We start from the raw sequence: 18,625 nt of genomic DNA, 5'->3' as shown, positions 1-18,625 counted from the left end.
CTGAGCTCTTTTTTTATTAATTCTGTGCTTCATTTAATCTGTTAATTCAGCCTTTTCTGCTGCACCACCCTGCTGCTGCTGCTGCTGCTGCTGAGCTTTTCAGAACAGGTGGTTCCGTCGCTCAGAGGCACCTTGAGCTTGAGTGGAGTTGGAGAAGAAAACTTTTCAAAATAATTGCCTCAACTTGAACCACCCACACTCAGAAACACACCGTCTAACCTTTTCTTTAAGTCAGAGTTGCTTCTCGGCTATCGATTTGAAAAGGAGACGAAGCTCAGGCAGGGCACTGAAAGGCTGTGTGCAGCCAACGAGACCAGAAAAGGTTTGAAACACCAGAGGAATAATACTTTGACACATCTAGAGGTTATGTGTTTGTCCTTTAATCACTTGGTCACATTTATATGAAGTAGGGATGTCCTGATCGAGTATTTGTGATCTGATACAGTTCTTTTAATAGTCAATATTTATATCGGCCGATCTGATGTTAAATGTCCTAGAGTTCCTCCCCTGTAGCTTAATGTAGTGTGGAGAGGGTAGCTGGTACCTTGTGTTCTCTACTCCAGAAATGTTCTGGTCATCCAACGCTGCCATAAACTCCCTAACCCTCTCTGGAAGATGTTTCTCCTCCAGGAAACTTTTCTCTTCTTTTAAACGTTCAGTGTTGATGATTTGATCTGATGTCTAGGTGATATACTGTATGAACGCTCTACTTGAAGCGCTGAAACTGTTCATCAAGCATCATCATCATCCTGACGTTGAGCTTTAAAAACCTGCAGGATGCGTGAGGACATGTCCACCATGGTGTGTGTGAAGGAGGAGGAGGACCCCGGGGAGAAGCTGTCTCAGGATGAGATCATCTCCCGGACCAAGCAGGTGATCCAGGGGCTGGAGGCCCTGAAGCAGGAGCACCACTCCATCCTGGAGGGCCTGCTGGGCACGCTGCGCTGCCTCAAGCAGGACGAGGACGGCGTCCTGGTGGAGGAGAAGTCGCACATGATCCGCAAGTCCCTGGAGATGCTGGAGCTCGGCCTGAGCGAGGCACAGGTATGTCAGGCAACCGCTCACACCTGTTAAGTTCAATTAAAGCACATTAAAAGAGAGAGAAAGTGAAGGAAACCAGGAGTCAAGAATCAAAGCTACAGACTTTCTGCAACTGCAATTCTATGGTAAACGGTAAAGCGCTTTACAAATGATCTGTTGTTATTTGTATACGTTATTATTACTAAATGTGTGTTTTCGAAAGTCGTAAATGCAGATTTGCTGACAAACTTTAAACCGCTGGTGTCATCACTCAGTTGGCAAACAGTCTTGTCTGAGTCACCGTCGATGCTTTAGCCTCCAGCCGCAGGATTTATCTCATTAATATCCAACACGCTGCACATACACCGTGCAGACTTAATTTCTGCCTCCAGGAGTTGTGGTAAAGTGTCATTTTCTGCATAATGTTCCTGCTCAAACACCCTCAGTGTCTGTTCTCTGTGAACCCTCTGTCTAATTAGACCCCTCCCAGGTTATTCACCGTAGACCATATGCTATTAGGTGGGAGATGTTTACCCAGAATGCTCCACTGTAACATCAGTGTACATATATTTAGTGGTGGTGGGGAGTGGAGAGTACACTCAGCCTTGGTAGTTTTAGTTCCCTACTTTATAAGCTATCAACCTATCATTAGAATAAAAAGAAAACTATGATCTGTGGTCATAAAAACCTGCAAAAATGTTTTTATTTTGTAAATCATCTTGGTAATAATAATAGTTTTGGAGATTTTGAACATATTAGTTTACTGGAACTGGATTTTTGTGGCTACGGTGTCAAATGACTGTTGTGTTTCTGTGCACAATTCCAACTTTTTAATTTACATATTACAAAATATAAGTTTTATTCCACAAGGAAGCAGGCCTGTATTTATTCAACTTTTATCTGTCAACTATCCAGGTTCAGTATTCGTGAGTAACTGGTAGAGAATAAACTTGTACCTCTTGTACCATACACACAAATGATTGGTACGGGCTATTAGCGCTTCCTGTGATGGAAGCATGACTTGAAACGTGGTGCTGCCTTTATTATGAAGCTTGACTATCATAGGAACTGAAATCCCAGTCCTTCACTTACAGGTGGTGATGCTGGTAGATAGAACAGTTTGAAAACTGGTCTAAATATTGTTTTCAGACCATCAGTGAACACAAAAGATCCTGTGTCCTTGGCTTTTAGTCCTTATTCATGGCCGATAACCACCCTTCCCTCCTCCTCCTCCTCGTTGCCACAGGTGATGATGGCGCTGTCGAGCCACCTGAGCTCGGTGGAGTCGGAGAAGCAGAAGCTGCGGGTTCAGGTGCGCCGGCTCTGCCAGGAGAACCAGTGGCTGAGGGACGAGCTGGCCGGGACGCAGCAGAAACTGCAGAAGAGCGAGCAGAGCGTGGCCCAGCTGGAGGAGGAGAAGAAGCACCTGGAGTTCATGAACCAGCTGAAGAAGTACGACGAGGACCTGTCCCCCTCTGTGAGTCGTCAGCTACAGATGATCTTAATATATGGAATAAATAGAGTTTTATTATGGCTTTAGTGGGAAGTTGTAAGTGAATAGAGGAAGGAAGTTTGAGGTGATTTAGAGCATCTTCATTTCATTCAGTTATTTGTGTCTGAATAAGCACACGCTAGTTTCTCCTCTCTGGCCTGTAGATGCTCAACATGATAACACCCCGTCCTCCCAAGACTCTCATCACTTTAATTCCCTTGAGTTTTTTTATTTACTGCTGCAACTTCTCTCTTGATTCCCACCGTTTGTGGACTTTTCCCTAACACCTTATCAGCAGCAGAGATGAGCGGAAGCTATAAACCTAAACAACCTCAAGGATTCTAACTGTTTTAAAACATGCGTGATTAGACCCAGACTGCAGGATGATTGCAGCAGTAGCTCTTCATAGCTTCATAGCATCTCAGCTGACAGCAGTTCTTCCTCCTTCCTCTCAGGAGGAGAAGGACTCCGACTCCAGTAAAGAGACTCTGGATGATCTCTTCCCAGATGACCAGGATGACCAAGCCCAAGGCAGTAAGTCTTCATCTTCTTCCTCTTCCATCTGCTCTGAACGGTTCGCACACATTTTATAAATCTGCACGCACATATGAAATAGTTGCCGGCCTTGGGATGTCGATTGAAGGGCGTGACAGACACGTCAAGCTAACAGTCGGCTGTTTGCTGGAGTTGTTGGGCTGTTGATGAGCGTCTGTGATCCTAGTTTTTCCGGGGTGTCCTCCGCTGTTGCCTCTTGTCAGAATTCTGCTGTCAGCCTCCAGTCACTTTATTATGTTGAATTGACTGAGGTGTTAGTCGGTCAGAGGGATGACTCTGATTGGATGATCAGTTTAAAGTGGCTCCTCCTAGTTTCTTAGCCTCCAGCAAACAGTAGCTCTTCCTAGCCTCCCAGCTAACGGTAGCTCTTCCTAGCCTCTTCCTAGCCTCCCAGCTAACGGTAGCTCTTCCTAGCCTCCCAGCTAACGGTAGCTCTTCCTAGCCTCCCAGCTAATGGTAGCTCTTCCTAGCCTCCCAGCTAACGGTAGCTCTTCCTAGCCTCTTCCTAGCCTCCCAGCTAACGGTAGCTCTTCCTCGCCTCCCAGCTAACGGTAGCTCTTCCTAGCCTCCCAGCTAACGGTAGCTCTTCCTAGCCTCCCAGCTAATGGTAGCTCTTCCTAGCCTCCCAGCTAACGGTAGCTCTTCCTAGCCTCTTCCTAGCCTCCCAGCTAACGGTAGCTCTTCCTCGCCTCCCAGCTAACGGTAGCTCTTCCTAGCCTCCCAGCTAACGGTAGCTCTTCCTAGCCTCTTCCTCGCCTCCCAGCTAACAGTAGCTCTTCCTAGCCTCTTCCTAGCCTCCCAGCTAACGGTAGCTCTTCCTAGCCTCTTCCTCGCCTCTTCCTCGCCTCCCAGCTAACGGTAGCTCTTCCTAGCCTCCCAGCTAACGGTAGCTCTAGCCTCCCAGCTAACGGTAGCTCTTCCTAGCCTCTTCCTCGCCTCTTCCTCGCCTCCCAGCTAACGGTAGCTCTTCCTAGCCTCTTCCTCGCCTCTTCCTCACCTCCCAGCTAACGGTAGCTCTTCCTAGCCTCCCAGCTAACGGTAGCTCTTCCTAGCCTCTTCCTCGCCTCCCAGCTAACGGTAGCTCTTCCTAGCCTCCCAGCTAACGGTAGCTCTTCCTAGCCTCTTCCTAGCCTCCCAGCTAACGGTAGCTCTTCCTAGCCTCCCAGCTAACGGTAGCTCTTCCTAGCTTCCTAGCCTCCCAGCTAATGGTAGCTCTTCCTAGCTTCCTAGCCTCCTAGCTAGGTTTCCAGGACTTTTACACAAGTGTAGAACATATGTACCAGCTGGTCGTTAGTCTTCGTGGTGTGTTCAAGTGCAGCTCTTTGGTCCAGATACGTACGATGCAGTCAGTCCTAGTTGCCAGTAAATCTTTGCAGTCAGTTTGGTTTTCTTTGCCTTGATAGATGGGTCTCAGATTAGTTACTGCACCAGTAGAGCTGTAATAACGTGAGTACTTTCACATTAATTATATAAACTGCATCATCCAGAATATTCATACTTGGCAGCTGCAGACAGATTCTTTTCCTGATGGAAGCATTTTAAATTGATGCCTCCTTTGGGAGCAAAACTTGACTACACTCCTGTAATTTAATCTAGTCAATGGATGTATGGATGTCCCCAGAGTGATATGTGATCTGCACTTTTCTTGAGCCTAATAAATCATTGTCTGTTTTTTGTACTTACACTGTCTGTGTTGCCCCAGTTTTGCCCACTCCTCATGTCTTTGTTGAAGAGCCCAGGAGTCCACACAGTAAAGTCGTGTTGGCTGTAAAGGCCCATTAGTCAGACCTAGTTCAGTCTGGATGTAGGCCAGATAGGCAGAAAACCTCCCCGTCACTGTGAACTCATATAGAACCAGTTCTTCTACAGAGCGTTTGTGGCTCTAGTGAAATAATGAGTGGCAAAAGATAGTGTTTCCAGGAACTGACTTTTGGTATTACATCCCTCAGCTTCAGTATATCTTCTCTGTGTTCAATAAACATCATAAATCCTTATTTTCCTGAAGCCAGAGTCTAAGTGTTTGGTATTTTTTTAATGATTACAGAAGACAAACTAGTTCATTGATGAGTTTTGGTCAGATTAGCTTCCAAATGACGGTATTTAAAGATATTTACTGTACTGTGGCGACACAAACATCTGATCCCCACAAAAAAAAGCACCAATTTGTTCTTAAACTGGACCGAGACAAACTCCTTGAACCAGCCAGTTTAAACTGCAGAAGTTTACACTCCAGGACTTTTTCTTTTTTAAACAGTTTCATTTAATCTACCAGCTGGTTTATGTCTATCAGTCAGTTAGTTTAGTTTTTCTTGGTAAATCAGATTTAACTTTAAATTTATCCACAAGAAGCTCTGTTCATCTGAAGTTCAGTAAAGCTCAGTTGATTTTCCAAAAACTTCACGGCAGATTGTTTTTTTTATTTTGACTGATTTGACTGATGCTCCTCCAAAGATGCATTAATCCGCTCCTGATTATAGTTCTCAACAAACGCACCATTTCCTCGAGTTTACTTAAAAGCTTTCTCGGGTATTTCAGGAGATTATGAAGCCTTTATTTTAAAACTGATGAGCCGTTTTGCAGCGGTATAAACAGGTGTTATAGGAAGAAGTCAGCAAGCTCTTACTTTCATCATTTTATTGGATTTTGTAAAGAGGCAGAACATAAGAGACAGAAAGAACAATAAACACTAATGTCAGCTACTTCTGGCGACTGGCTCAGCTTGTATTCCAGGCTTCTCTTCCTCTAGCAACAGATTTTAGTTCCTCATGACGATTTCCAAGGCTAATTCAGGAATGCACAGATATTTAGTCTTTACAGAAAATTCTCAGATTCTCGGTCGTGCCCAGTAAACCTCAGCCTTTTGTAGTTTTAGGTTCTGATCCAGACTTCTTCATGTTTTTGGCTCATGATTGTGATTGGCAGTGCAGGTTGTAGAGCTGATGGAGCGGAGCAGGCTGCTTTTGGGATACACTTTAAAATAAGAGGACTGTTTTTTTTTGTTTTTTTTATGTTTCAGATTGAATACTGGCTTCTTTATTTCTGTTTTTCAGCTGTTTTCCCTGCTGGTGTGTCGGTGGAACATATTCAGTTAAGAGCAGCTAAATGAATCACGACTAGAAGGGAGAGAGTGAATTTAATATAGCTGAGAGAGAGGAATTGAGAGGAGCAGAAGATTGACTTTCCACAGCATAAATCTCAATAAAAAGTGTACTGCATAATGATTAGAAAAAAACAGGACATTTCTTTGCTGAGTTGTCGAAGTATTAACATCAGTGGTAAAGTATATAGGTCGGACAACTGCAAACAGAGAAGGCAGATGATCAGAAAATGTTTATTTAGAGAGATCTTTGTCCTTTTTGTATTTCTTTCATTTCCAAGAACTGAGAAAATTAATTGTAGGTAAATTTAAGTGACTTTTGAGATGAACACAATACAAGCAAATAGAACAGAGCGTCTAGTAATAATGTAGTAATGTCCCACACATGCTCAAACATTCAGTGCTTACAGTAAATACAGCCAGGTAGCTACATATGAGGACAGCATATACAAACACTATAGATAAGAGAAATACAGGCGGTCTGTTGTTCTTGTGTTTAGAGACTGCTGCAGATAAATAAATAAAGTAATGAGCAGTGCTGTGTGTTTAATGAAGACGGCATGGAGAAGAGGGATGGGTTGTGTTTATGAAGCAGCACGGCATCATCCCAAAGCCTCCTCCACTGGTATTAATCCTCTCTCAGTGTGAAGCCGAGCTGCCTGAGGCTCTGGATCTCTGCAGCTACAGCGCTGCAGTAGATTAGACGTCTTTCCACCCCGACTGCCTCAGAAGCTTTTTTTTTTTTTTTTAGGGGTTTTGGGGTAAATTGCTGTCAGCAGGATGAAGATAATGACGGTGACAGCTCCGTCTGTCTCTATTTAAATTAGCCAAGGGGGCCTTATGTAACTGTATTTTTGTTTTCTATGCAAACACTGAACAAACTCTCAAACGAGCATGTCAACCTGCAGCATATTCCAGTGTTTATATGCTACCCTTCCATGATGGATGGTAACTTGCAAAATACAGATTCAATGTTTTCATTTGACTGAACAGAATGAGCACAGAGTACACCTGCTTTAACAGTCAAATCACAACGATATTGTTTTCTTAAGTCGAGTCAATAGCTGGTGTTTTGTGCATGTAGTAGATCGATGAAAGAAAAGTTTGAACCGTTTTCAGCCAAAGTTAGAAAATAGTTTAAAGGTTTAATAAGAAGAATTGGACTAGAGTCAAGTCTTCTGCCTACAAAAATATAACTTTATGTTGTTTCAGGACAAATATTATTAAGGAATCCTACATCTAGCGCTGCAACACCTTGAAGTATTTGGACAATAAGTAGTGAGATGAAATCCCAAACATTAGCTGTTTCTGGATTTTAGCTTCTAAAGGATTTGTTGCTTGTTTCTTTGCAGATGACGTTGTGCTAATAATTTGTCACTATATTCAGACAGTCTATATTAACCCAAACAGTTCCTATATTAATTACATCTCCACATTTTTAATGAGATTCATGTCTTGCCCAAGGACACTTTGTCACGTGGAGGGGCCGGGGATCGAACCACCAAGACTGTGATTAGTTTATAATCCACTATACGACCTGAGTCACAGCCTCCCGAAACTAATAAGCAGATTAACGGATTATAACATGATAAACATAAGCTGCACCACTAACTACATGCTTGTAGAAAATACACCGATATGCATTTTAGTTGCATGTTTTTTAGTACTTAAAGTTTCTGCGTCGGCTATTTTTGTCAATTTCTTATGTGTCGTCACTTGGTGCCTCTGCGTTATTACTGCAAATTTATTTTCTTACCATCAAATCAGCTTCTAAAATTACCGTATTTAAAGATATTTACTCTACCGTGGGGACACAAACATCTGGTCCCAACAAAGAACCACTCCAAACCCCACTGGCTGTCCCGCAGAGTAAATACAGAGCCGCCTGCCTTTTAATAAGAACCCCAGTCAGGTGGTTTCCTGACCCCTCGCTCACACTCATACATTCTTAGATGTGCAGCGACAGACATGCTGCATATCATGTGGCACGTCGCTGCCACGTTCTCCTGACCCCGTTAAACACAAACACACAGGAAGTGGTGCATTAGCTGCTCATTGTAGTAGAATGAGGGCGTTGTTTGTGTGTGTGTGTGTGTGTGTGTGTGTGTGTGTGTGTGTGTGTATGGTGGCACTCAGTGTTTGTTTGCTGTGTGAACTCAAATAACCCCTGGGATCAAATGATTTATCATGGGCAGGAAATATACATGAGTGTTACCAAGGCAACCAGAGCCTGGAGCGTCCACTCAAGACCTGGAGCAGACAAATAGTACACACTGGGTCAAAGACAGAATATAATTCCAGTATCAGTATAATTATATATCTCTAACTATCTGAACTAACTCTTATTATTCCGTCCTCTGCGTCTCCAGTTCAACCAGCTCACGGGAGCGCTGCTGCAGCGGCCGCCCAGCAGGGGGGCTACGAGATTCCAGCTCGCCTGAGGACGCTCCACAACCTGGTGATCCAGTACGCCTCGCAGGGCAGGTACGAGGTGGCTGTGCCCCTCTGCAAACAGGCCCTGGAAGACCTGGAGAAGACCTCTGGACACGACCACCCAGATGTGGCCACCATGCTTAACATCCTAGCCCTTGTTTACAGGTAATCCAAATGCCAAGTTCATTCATATACTGCTCTCAGTGAGATCTGGTGTAGAGTGTTGAGAGTCGGTGACATATTTATTTCATGTCTATTCATTTTAAGAATGTCTTTACCCTTGCAGTATCCGTATCACCAGAACTCCTTCAAATTCCACAAATCATGCTTTTATTTTCCCAAGAGAGAAAAAATGTGTTAATGACGGTGTGTTTTGTCTCGCCGTCGCCCCCACAACACTGTGGCATGTCCCTTGAAACCTTCTAAAACCTCCTGGCATCCAACCTCAAAGCAATGTGTGACCGGCCTCCAAATGAGCGCTGCATGCCTACGTCAGGAGAAGCCAAACATAGCCTCGACACGATCGCAGATTTACAGGACGCGGTGACAAGAAGTGGGCGAGGAGTGTTCATTTGTCAACCAGAGTAGAGGAGAACAAAAGATTCACCCACGGGAGCTAGACGAGTATTTTACAGGACCGTTGCCAGTCAGCCCAGACTTTTGGTTTTGTGACCCTGAAGGAATGAGAGTCTGGGTCGACTGTGGGAACTGCAGCGAAGCTATTTCAACCATGTCACCTGCAAAATAGCGGCTGGCTGGGGATAACTGTTAGCTCAGTCTGTCTGTCTGTGTATTCCTGTCTGACTCTGATTTCTTCTCTCCGTCAGGGATCAGAACAAATACAAGGAGGCAGCCAACCTGCTGAATGATGCTCTCGCCATCAGGGAGAAGACTCTCGGCAGGGACCATCCAGCTGTGAGTACATCTGTCTCTGCATTACATCAAACCTACGTGGTTGTGATCTGGTTTTCTGGGCAATTAGTGGGTTTACTTATGTGGTAACTGGTAAATGGAAGAGGCGATAGGTCCGTAGTGAGCCATGCACCGTGATTTCTCTTTTAATGTTCTCACACCGTCATTAAACTTTCTGCTGCACAGCTATTTTTGGCTTCTGCAGCAGCGTCCCAGGTTTCCTTCAGGAATTAATAATACTTGGGAAGATTTTCTCAGCTTCCCTTCTGGTAACACATATAACAACACAGGCGGCCTCGACAGCAGTGACATTTATTATTATTAAAGACCCCGTGAAGTAAGACGGGAGTTTCAGAGCTGGAGTTTCTTGGTCCTCGTTATTCATGGGTTTATGACTAAATTCAGTTTTAATTCCTTGGTTTTCTTTTCTAAATATCAGACTCTTCTTAGCTAGTTCACAGGAATGAAATGCACATCCAGTTTTAAAAAAAAATAGAAATAAACATACCTGACATGATAAAAGCAGACAGAAATATAAATACAAACCTACGTGAAACATTTGAAATGACTCCTGAATGTATTTGTCCAGGACTGTGAATTATTTACTGGCCTGTTCTCAGATTCCTTTGAGCTTCTGTTTGTCAGATTGTAGGTCGACTAACTCTGTTAACCCCAGCAGGCTTGTGTCTCCACTCTCTGGACCTCCATCACTCTCCACTTTGTGAACCCGAGGTTAGCCCTTCCTCTCCCCCTCCGCCCTTCGTCCCACCACCAGGCCCCTTCTTTTCTACGAGGAAGTGATTGTCAGTGATTCATCGTAGTGAAGAGATCATACAGGACACATCTGACTCTGATTCACAGTCTCTTGATTTCCCTTTCATCTCCCTGACTTTCTCTTCTTGTTACTTTTAATGTTTTGGTTCTAAATTTGAGCAGGAGAAGCGTCGAGCCTTGAGTCTTGATGTTTTCATTCCTAAATCAGGTGTGAACTTGCTGCTGGTGCATTGCTGGTTGTGCGCTAACACACGTACGCCCGCCGTGTTTACGCAACAGCTGATTCAGTGGGTTTGGACAGTTTCCAGTTAGGCTGCTGTTGACTCTTAGCAATGAAAACCGGCTCTTTGATTGTTATTTATCTGTTGTGGAATCATCTGGAGCATTGTGAGAGAAGCTCGTGTGGTCGGCCGCACCTGGACTTATCCTGGGCTGGGTGCAGTCGGTACTCGTGGCAGAAAAGGTACGGGATCATTTAGGCCTAGTTCAGACCTCGGTGCGTCTGCAGACCCTGACTCCATGTTTTTACACATCAGACGTCACTTTGAAGTGTCCAGTCCTTTAGTTTTTTTTGTAGAGCACGCTGCTTTGGGAGTCCATGTGTCTGACAGACCGTCTAATCTAACTCTGAGTGGTTTCTGTCCTAGTTATAGACGCTAAAAGACTGTTTCACTCTCAGTTATACACTATATCTTCATTGAGCATGTTGGAGACACACACTTCAGGTTTTTTGTAATTAATATTAATTATTTTATTAAAGAAAGGCGTCGGTGTCAGGTTTCTGGACTTTACTGAACTTGTGAAGAGTTTCTGTTAATATAAAGGCTAAGGATGATGAGTTAATGTCTTTCTAATGGCATAATAGGATTTGCTGTTGTATGTTGTTGATGTGTGAATCACATGATCATTATTTTATACCTCAGGCTGACTGTGCTTGTCACCTTTTTAGAGTGATTTGTCTTAGAGTTTGTGAAGGAAAGCACGTCTCCTCCTCCTCCTCTGCCTTTCATCTTACTCACTTAGCGCCCCCCTTCCTCCCATCACCTCACCCCCTCTACCCTCCCTCCTTTCCTTCCACTCTGTCCACATGGACGCCAGAACCCGTTGTGAATCAGAGATCAGAGCTGAACTCTGAACCTCCACCGCCTCCCTCCTCCCGAGTGCACGTGTTGGAGATTCATCCCTCGACTGATTCGGATCAAATTACGGCCCGCCATAATCACTTCCACTTCCTGTTGTTAATTACTCACTCACCGGATCAATGACACTACACTGGCGGACTCTTTGTGGTGGCACACACAATGCACATGGGTGAAGATGGAGTGAGGCGTAAAAAAAAAGCAAAAGACAAAACCCTGTGGGATAATAAATGTGTCTGTGTCCCCTGCCAGGTTGCTGCTACCCTCAATAACCTGGCCGTCCTGTACGGGAAGAGGGGCAAGTACAAGGAAGCAGAACCTCTGTGCAAGAGAGCGCTGGAGATCAGAGAGAAGGTGAGTCCAAGGTCGTCACGAGGAGTGGAGCTTTTTAAACAGATCCTTACAGACGGTCTTAAAACTTTACTTTCACTTTGTCCAGACAGACTCTGTGTCCTACTTTTATAAACGGTTCCTATGAGTCACTGATTTCAGAGGCAGCCAAGTGAAGGACAAACGCTTCCTCTGACCAGAAAGAAAAACTAAAACCTTGAAGCTTGTTTGTGAAACTTAATTTGAAAATAGTGATTCAGCAAGGAGCTACCATTTTGTAGCTTCTTCTGGATTTATTTCATTATGAGGTTTGTTTCTGCTGCTACAGAGAAAAAGAAATACGTCTGCATGCAACTAATCAGAGCAGCAAAGTCTGCATCCTGCCTCTCGTTAGTCCTTTAAAGTTGCTGCAGGAGCGTCATCATAGTATCATTTCCCGTTGCAAATGTTTCTGTGACGTAACCTGAGACTTGGAGGCTGCCATTTTTTTTGGAAAAGGAATTATTGCTGCTGTTTTTTGCTGTTTGTCTTTAAACCGTTTACATCATTTAAGTCTTGAGGTTTTGAATACAGCTGCAGCATCATCACTTTAAAGAGTTAACCTGTTTTCAGCTCACTCTCATGTCGTTAACATCATTCTTTTTGTCTCATGTGTAATTTGAAGCGCACAAAATTACTGCTCAGCAATCCTGAAGGTGCAGACTCTCTTTTTTGTTGCCCGTCCTCCGCTCTCGCCTTTGAACAAACCCTCCACCTCTCTCTCTCTCCCTCTCCGTCCCCTTGAGAATTAGACGTCGGCTTTGGTTTAGCTGAGCAATTTCATTTCTTTATGCTGCTTAAACTCGGACGATAATGCTCTGAGTTCTCCTGCACAGGCAGGTCGATGCAAGGTGGCTGCGGCAGAGCTGCTGAATCAGAAGGTTTTGTTTTCTTCATGCAGTTTCGCCTTTTTATGGAAGCTCAGGGAAATTCAGCTGCAGAGTGTTTCCTGGGTGTAAGGATAACTGGAAGGTGAATTCTACAAAGTGGTGTCAAAGCTTTTTACTCCTCAGTTTGAGAGGAAATAATAAAAAAAGAGATTAACTGCAGTGTCTCAGATTTTTAGGGCGATTATCTGTGAGAACTCATAGTTGGAAGTCTTTCCTCACATCCCCAATTAAATTACTGGAAGTAGAAATGTCTAACCGACTGTTAAATTGTAAAGATTACACTTTTCCTTTACTGTATTTTAATCTTGTAATTAAATAGTGGAGCAGGGTACGTAAACCATCCTGTCATCCTGAGCTCAAGTCTTAAAGAACTGCAGAAAAAGGGATGAAGAGAAGTTCTTATATTTGTTAATGTTGGTGCTTTGCAAGAAGAGGAGCTTGTGCTTAGTTTTAGATGATTTTGTTTCTAAAAAGCTTCCCAGAAACCAAACCACAACAAACTGCAGCACTTTAGGCGTCTCAACGTGTCAATAAACACAATCAGTTCCTCAGCGTCCTGGACCTGGCAGTTATGGCAATCCTTTTTCCAGCTCACAGTGTTTACAGGGAAGCTGCCCGGTGTGTTATGTGGCTGAGGAGGAGGTGGAGGCGTGGGAGGTCAGGACTGTGTGAATACTGTAGGTAGCTCCACCTCATTGGTCAGACCTCCCACAGACCTACAGCACTGGAAAGCCTAAAGACTCCCAGAGGACAAACAATGAGACAGCAGTCCAGCTTCCATCTGTGATTTATCAAGATAGTTTTCCTTCCACTGTTCACCTCCCTTTGTCAACGACCTTATCTCCTGTTCACTCTTCATTCTTCCTATTTCCAGTCCTGATCGGTCACACTCAGATAAACCTCACACCTCAGGGAATCTGATCACAACTATCCAGCTTTAAGTCCAGGTGTGAACACTGATCTGGTGTCAGTCCACATGTGGAGGTGGTCTGGGACACATGTGACCTCCTTCCTTTGGTAGTGTGAACACACAATGAGTCCTGGGTCACGTTAAAGACCACCTACTCAACAGGGCTGATCTGAGGAAGAGGAGTTTAACTCATTCATTCAACCACTAGTAGAAATGATCACATGAATAAGTGATGTCTGTGTAGCTGTTAACTAACTAAATGAGAAATAAATCTACATATTTAACATATCAGGTGTGAACAAAGTTGAGTTTCTTAATGATCCGTCTGAATCTGTTTCACGTCTGGTTTTTCTCACCCTGGATAAGAGCTGTCGAACCAAATGGCGCATGCCAGACGCAGGTCGTCGTCTTTTAACCCCCCCTCCGTCTCTTTCCGGTGTTTCAGGTGTTGGGCAAGGACCACCCAGATGTGGCCAAGCAGCTGAACAACCTGGCCCTGCTGTGTCAGAACCAGGGCAAGTACGAGGAGGTGGAGTACTACTACATGAGGGCGCTGGAGATCTACCAGACCAAGCTGGGCCCCGATGACCCCAACGTGGCCAAGACCAAGAACAACCTGGTGAGAGGGATGGTGCAGATTAATGTAGTCAATAAAAACCCCATGAACTGGTCAGCGTCTCTTCATGTTCACAAATAAAACACATTTAAGTTTTATTATCTGAAGAAAAGATTGACTTTACGTTCAGTGGAAGGAATCCTGACCAGATTACAGACTAATTTTTATCTTTAAGTCTGCATAGAATGATACTCAGCCCTAGTTGGAGGATGACCTCTGACTCTGCCTGTAGTTTACCTGTCCCCCGTGTTATTCTGATTCCTATTGTCTCTCTGTCTCTTCCTCAGGCGTCCTGTTACCTGAAGCAGGGGAAGTTCAAGCAGGCTGAGACTCTGTATAAAGAAATCCTCACCCGAGCTCATGAGAGGGAGTTCGGCTCCGTTGACGGTGAGATCTGCTCACATGGCACATTGAATAATAAATAAACACACACACAGACACACACACTTGAACCCAGACTGACAATAAATACCAAACTCTTCCACAGTCGCTGCTCTCCCTCTGATGTGAAGGTTATTATGTTCAGGCTGCTCTTATCAATTTTTAGTGGAGGATGATAAAGCTGTAAACAAAAACGACCTTTCAGCTTCAAAGCCGGAGGAAAGTCTCTCACCTGCTGTTAATCTGAGTTTGTTGATTCTCCTTCTTTCTGCAGATGAGAATAAACCGATCTGGATGCACGCTGAGGAGAGAGAGGAGCAGAGCAAGGTGGCTATCTGATGGGTTTCATTTCACCCTTCCTTTAAAGGATAATTTTAATTTTATGTCATTATTAGTTATATTTTGTGGATTTTAAGGCGTTAATGTTTTCCCAGAACTTCGTCGGCATCTTACAAGACACTTTAACTGCGTATTTAAGTTTTTATTATAACATCTACAAAGAGTTGGATTAGCAGAAGAGCACTATAATCCCACCATTAAACTTTCTTTCATGCATCTTTAAAAAGCAGTTTAGACATTAGTTAAAGTTCATGAAATGCTTTAAAAGTGTGTATAGATTCCTTAAATATTTATTTATTTATGTATTTATGTATTTATGTATTTATTCCTTTCTTTTTTTCTTTCTTTCCAGGGGAAGCCGAAGGACGGTTCACCGTTTGGAGAATATGGAGGCTGGTACAAAGCCTGTAAAGTCGACAGGTCAGTTTGTTTCTCTCTGTGCCACAAATAATTAAAACAACTATTCTGAATTTTCATGATTGCACACACTCACTTGCCAAAACAGTAGGTACACTTGTGAATACTTTGTAATATAACAGTCCTGCACTGAATCCTCCCAGGTCATGGTATATCGAAAAACATGACTAAAACAAATACTACTGGACTTGTTTGAGGTTTCCTGAAGATGTTTCACCGCTCATCCTTCCACCACTTCTTCAGTGCTTGATAAAACTAAAACATCTGTAGCTTCTGTAGCTGCCTCAGAAACGGTCTTTGTCTTTCTCTTGTTTGTGCAGCCCCACGGTCACCACCACCCTGAAGAACCTCGGCGCCCTCTACAGGCGGCAGGGCAAGTTCGAGGCGGCCCAGACTCTGGAGGAAGCTGCCATGCGTTCCAGAAAGCAGGTGTGGTCTCTGGCTGATGTGAATAACAACACGAGGCTGGAGGTGGCAGCAGATGAAGGAATGTCAAAAATGAGAAAATGTGCGGTTGGGTTTTAAAACGAGGGATGAGATGATGTCGTCAGGGTGCAGCTTTTTAACTCTTAGCGTCCTGTGGAGATGAGACGTGGTGAAGCCCTGCAGCTTTTATCATGAGTTAGGATTCATTCCACGTCTCAACACTAAGAATTTAAACTGGGTTCCTGAGGTGTTACTGCAGTTACAGCTGCAGAGAGTAAAATTACATTATAGTAATAACAGAAATTGAGTTAAGTTGTTTGGATAAAACAAACAAATGGAAAATAACAGCGTTTAGACTTTGACAAGCGTGAACGGTCTTCAGCTCGTCGTCTTTAGTCCTCAATAATTCATCGCTAAGGCAGATTCATAGGAAGCAGTCTGGGTGTAACTACGTCAGATGATGCTTGGTGTTGCCTGCTTCTTCCCAAACGTTGCTTATTATTATTCCAATTGTTTTAGCTGCAGCTCAACTTGTGTCGTGGATATATTAGCGTATATATCAGGCTCTTTCTGAAACTTCCTTCTCTGTCAGTGTTTGAAAAACCAGACTGATGGCATTTCAAGAATTCATGAATCCATCTTGTCATCTGGTTTGTTAAAGCAGAATCTTTGTTTTGTCTACCAAACTCATTCCCCAAGTTTTCTGGATCAAAACAAAGATGGCAGCTCTTTAAATCCAGTGGACCTCTGTCTGCACCTTTCCAGTCAGCGTAGCTTCCTAGCCTCCCAGCTAGTAGTAAGCTCTTCCTATTTCCCTTTTTAAACAATGAATCCAGACGACTGCCACCTCCTGGTATGAAGAGTTATTTCCTCTTAGGTGCAGAACGTATGTACCAGCTGGTCGTTGGCTGTAGTCTCTGTGGTGCCTTTTGATCCAGAGTCAGGAGATGAGAGGAGACGTCACAGTCAGCCTTCGTTGTCAGTCTGGTTCTATAAATATTACCAGAGCAACGTTAAGTGTTTTAAATAACCTTCTGGGTTTTTTCAAGCATTGCTGGTTAATTAACTTTCAGAGGAACTGATGATTATCTTTCTTGCGTGGTGTTGGTGTGAGAGCTGCCACCTGTGACTAGATAATAGTTTAGCTTAGTGTAGAGCAAACACAAGAAGCTGTTGAGCTCTGACTTCATCTAGACGTAAGATATTTTCTGGCCGGAGGCAAAGTTTAAGAGTTTCCAAATATTTCTCAGCTGTAGTTTGATGTTCCTGGTTTGTCTCGAGCTGCTGAGTTCATCTTGTTTTCTGTCATCTCTCAGGATTTCCATGCAGTTTTTGTTTTATTTCCTGTGTCTCGTACGATTCGAGTGTCTCCCAGGGTCTGTGTTCAGAGCAGCAGGTGGTAGAAGTCTGTAGCTTTATTATTAACTGGATCGGACGAATCGGTACTCGTTGCCGTCAAGCTCCTGCTTCAGTTGGATTAGTCGAGCTGCCTCTTATTGTCGTCTTGTGTGCTTCTGTGCGCCTCAGGGTCTGGACAGTGTGCACAAGCAGCGCGTGGCGGAGGTCCTGAGCGACCCGGAGGCCCGGGAGAAGCAGCGAAGCCGCGAGAGCTTGACCTCCGACACGGTGAAGTACGAGAGCGGGCCGGACGGTGGCGAGGAAGTGAGTATGAGCGTGGAGTGGAACGGGGTAAGTACAGTACACAGCCCTCAGCAGGAACCCAGACATGTTTACACCACACACACACACACACACACACACACACACACAACCGCTATCTTTCTAGACCGAAGCCACATGGACAGAAATCTGAGGGTTATGTTTTAATGTTTAAACAGTCGAGGAGCAGGAGTAAGGTTTAACAAAGATGTGTTTGATTTCTAACGTTGGAGCAAGAAAAATAAGAAAGATTATGTTTATCCTCCTCAACATTCATCATAGACGGATCAAAAGTGCTAATTTCACTGCAAGACCTCACATCTGAGAGAGCATTAGTGTCTGTGCATCAAAAAAGATGAATCATCAATCTTCTCTGGAGGAAAAAATAAACTCGATGAGTATTTAAAAATGTTTCCAGTCTGAGTCGACGCTGGAAGTTTAAATGTTATCAGCGGCTTCTGTCCAGAAAGATACCACGAGCTTGTTCCTTCATTTAGGACCAAATTAAACATCGTTATCAGGATCCTCTCACTATGTAAAATGACTGTTGAAGGATTAATTTGTTCCATGCTGATTGAGTGTCACAGTAGCTACAGCTAGTACTTCAGTTTCATTAATAAGATCAAGTGAAGAGATGCTCAACAGGAGCGTTCACTTGTCTGTAGTGTTTTACTCTCCACTAAACTCTCCTCCTGTAGAGCTTCTCCAACTAACTGTTAGTCTGATGAAACCTCTCTGCCTTCCCAACATCCACCTAACTCCCTCTGCTGCAGAGCCACATCTCTAACCGATCTGTTCCTCTGTGGCGTCTCTGCAGTGTTTTCATTCTCGACGTGTAGACGTAGGCTCCTCGACATCTCGTTACCGCTGCTGCTGCTGCTGCTGCTGCTCAGAGCTGCTCTCCTCACATAGCAACAGTAGTCATAGCGCCCTGAACAACCAATCAGCATCTCCCAAACCTCTGGTTGTGAGAGACAAATCGATGTCTGAACGCCGACAGTTTTTACCACAAGACGTCCTGCAGACAATCACCAGCTGATCTGTGGACGTGTTTATATCAGGACAGGAGGCTGTCGGCTGGAGGAGAGCTCAGCTGGAAGTTAATTTAGCGTCGCTGTTTAGCCTTTAAATATTTCCACTACTAAAATAAACATTTGAGTGAAGAGACTGATAAATTTTTAATTTCAGATCGAGAT

At 44.0% G+C, this 18,625-nt stretch overlaps 1 protein-coding gene across 4 annotated transcripts in view; it reads left to right on the top strand.

Moving 5' to 3' along the window:
* Window positions 1-18,625, top strand: part of klc1a (kinesin light chain 1a) — a 40,676-nt gene that overhangs the window by 6,079 nt on the left and 15,972 nt on the right. For 3 of the 4 annotated variants that reach the window (XM_084569039.1, XM_084569041.1, XM_084569038.1), the window contains 12 exons: window positions 777-1,044; window positions 2,267-2,497; window positions 2,968-3,046; window positions 8,534-8,762; window positions 9,425-9,512; window positions 11,675-11,776; window positions 14,037-14,210; window positions 14,495-14,594; window positions 14,863-14,915; window positions 15,280-15,347; window positions 15,665-15,773; window positions 17,298-17,459. In XM_084569039.1, coding sequence (XP_084425165.1) covers window positions 778-1,044; window positions 2,267-2,497; window positions 2,968-3,046; window positions 8,534-8,762; window positions 9,425-9,512; window positions 11,675-11,776; window positions 14,037-14,210; window positions 14,495-14,594; window positions 14,863-14,915; window positions 15,280-15,347; window positions 15,665-15,773; window positions 17,298-17,459 — 1,662 coding nt within the window. In that variant the 5' untranslated portion in view covers window position 777. The remainder of the gene's footprint in view (window positions 1-776; window positions 1,045-2,266; window positions 2,498-2,967; window positions 3,047-8,533; window positions 8,763-9,424; window positions 9,513-11,674; window positions 11,777-14,036; window positions 14,211-14,494; window positions 14,595-14,862; window positions 14,916-15,279; window positions 15,348-15,664; window positions 15,774-17,297; window positions 17,460-18,625) is intronic. The other variant, XM_084569040.1, reaches the window with a different exon arrangement.

The sequence above is a fragment of the Chelon labrosus genome (assembly GCF_963514085.1).
Source record: "Chelon labrosus genome assembly, chromosome: 20".
In the NCBI taxonomy this organism is placed as follows: Eukaryota; Metazoa; Chordata; class Actinopteri; order Mugiliformes; family Mugilidae; genus Chelon; species Chelon labrosus.
This window is presented reverse-complemented; position numbering and strand designations above follow the sequence as displayed.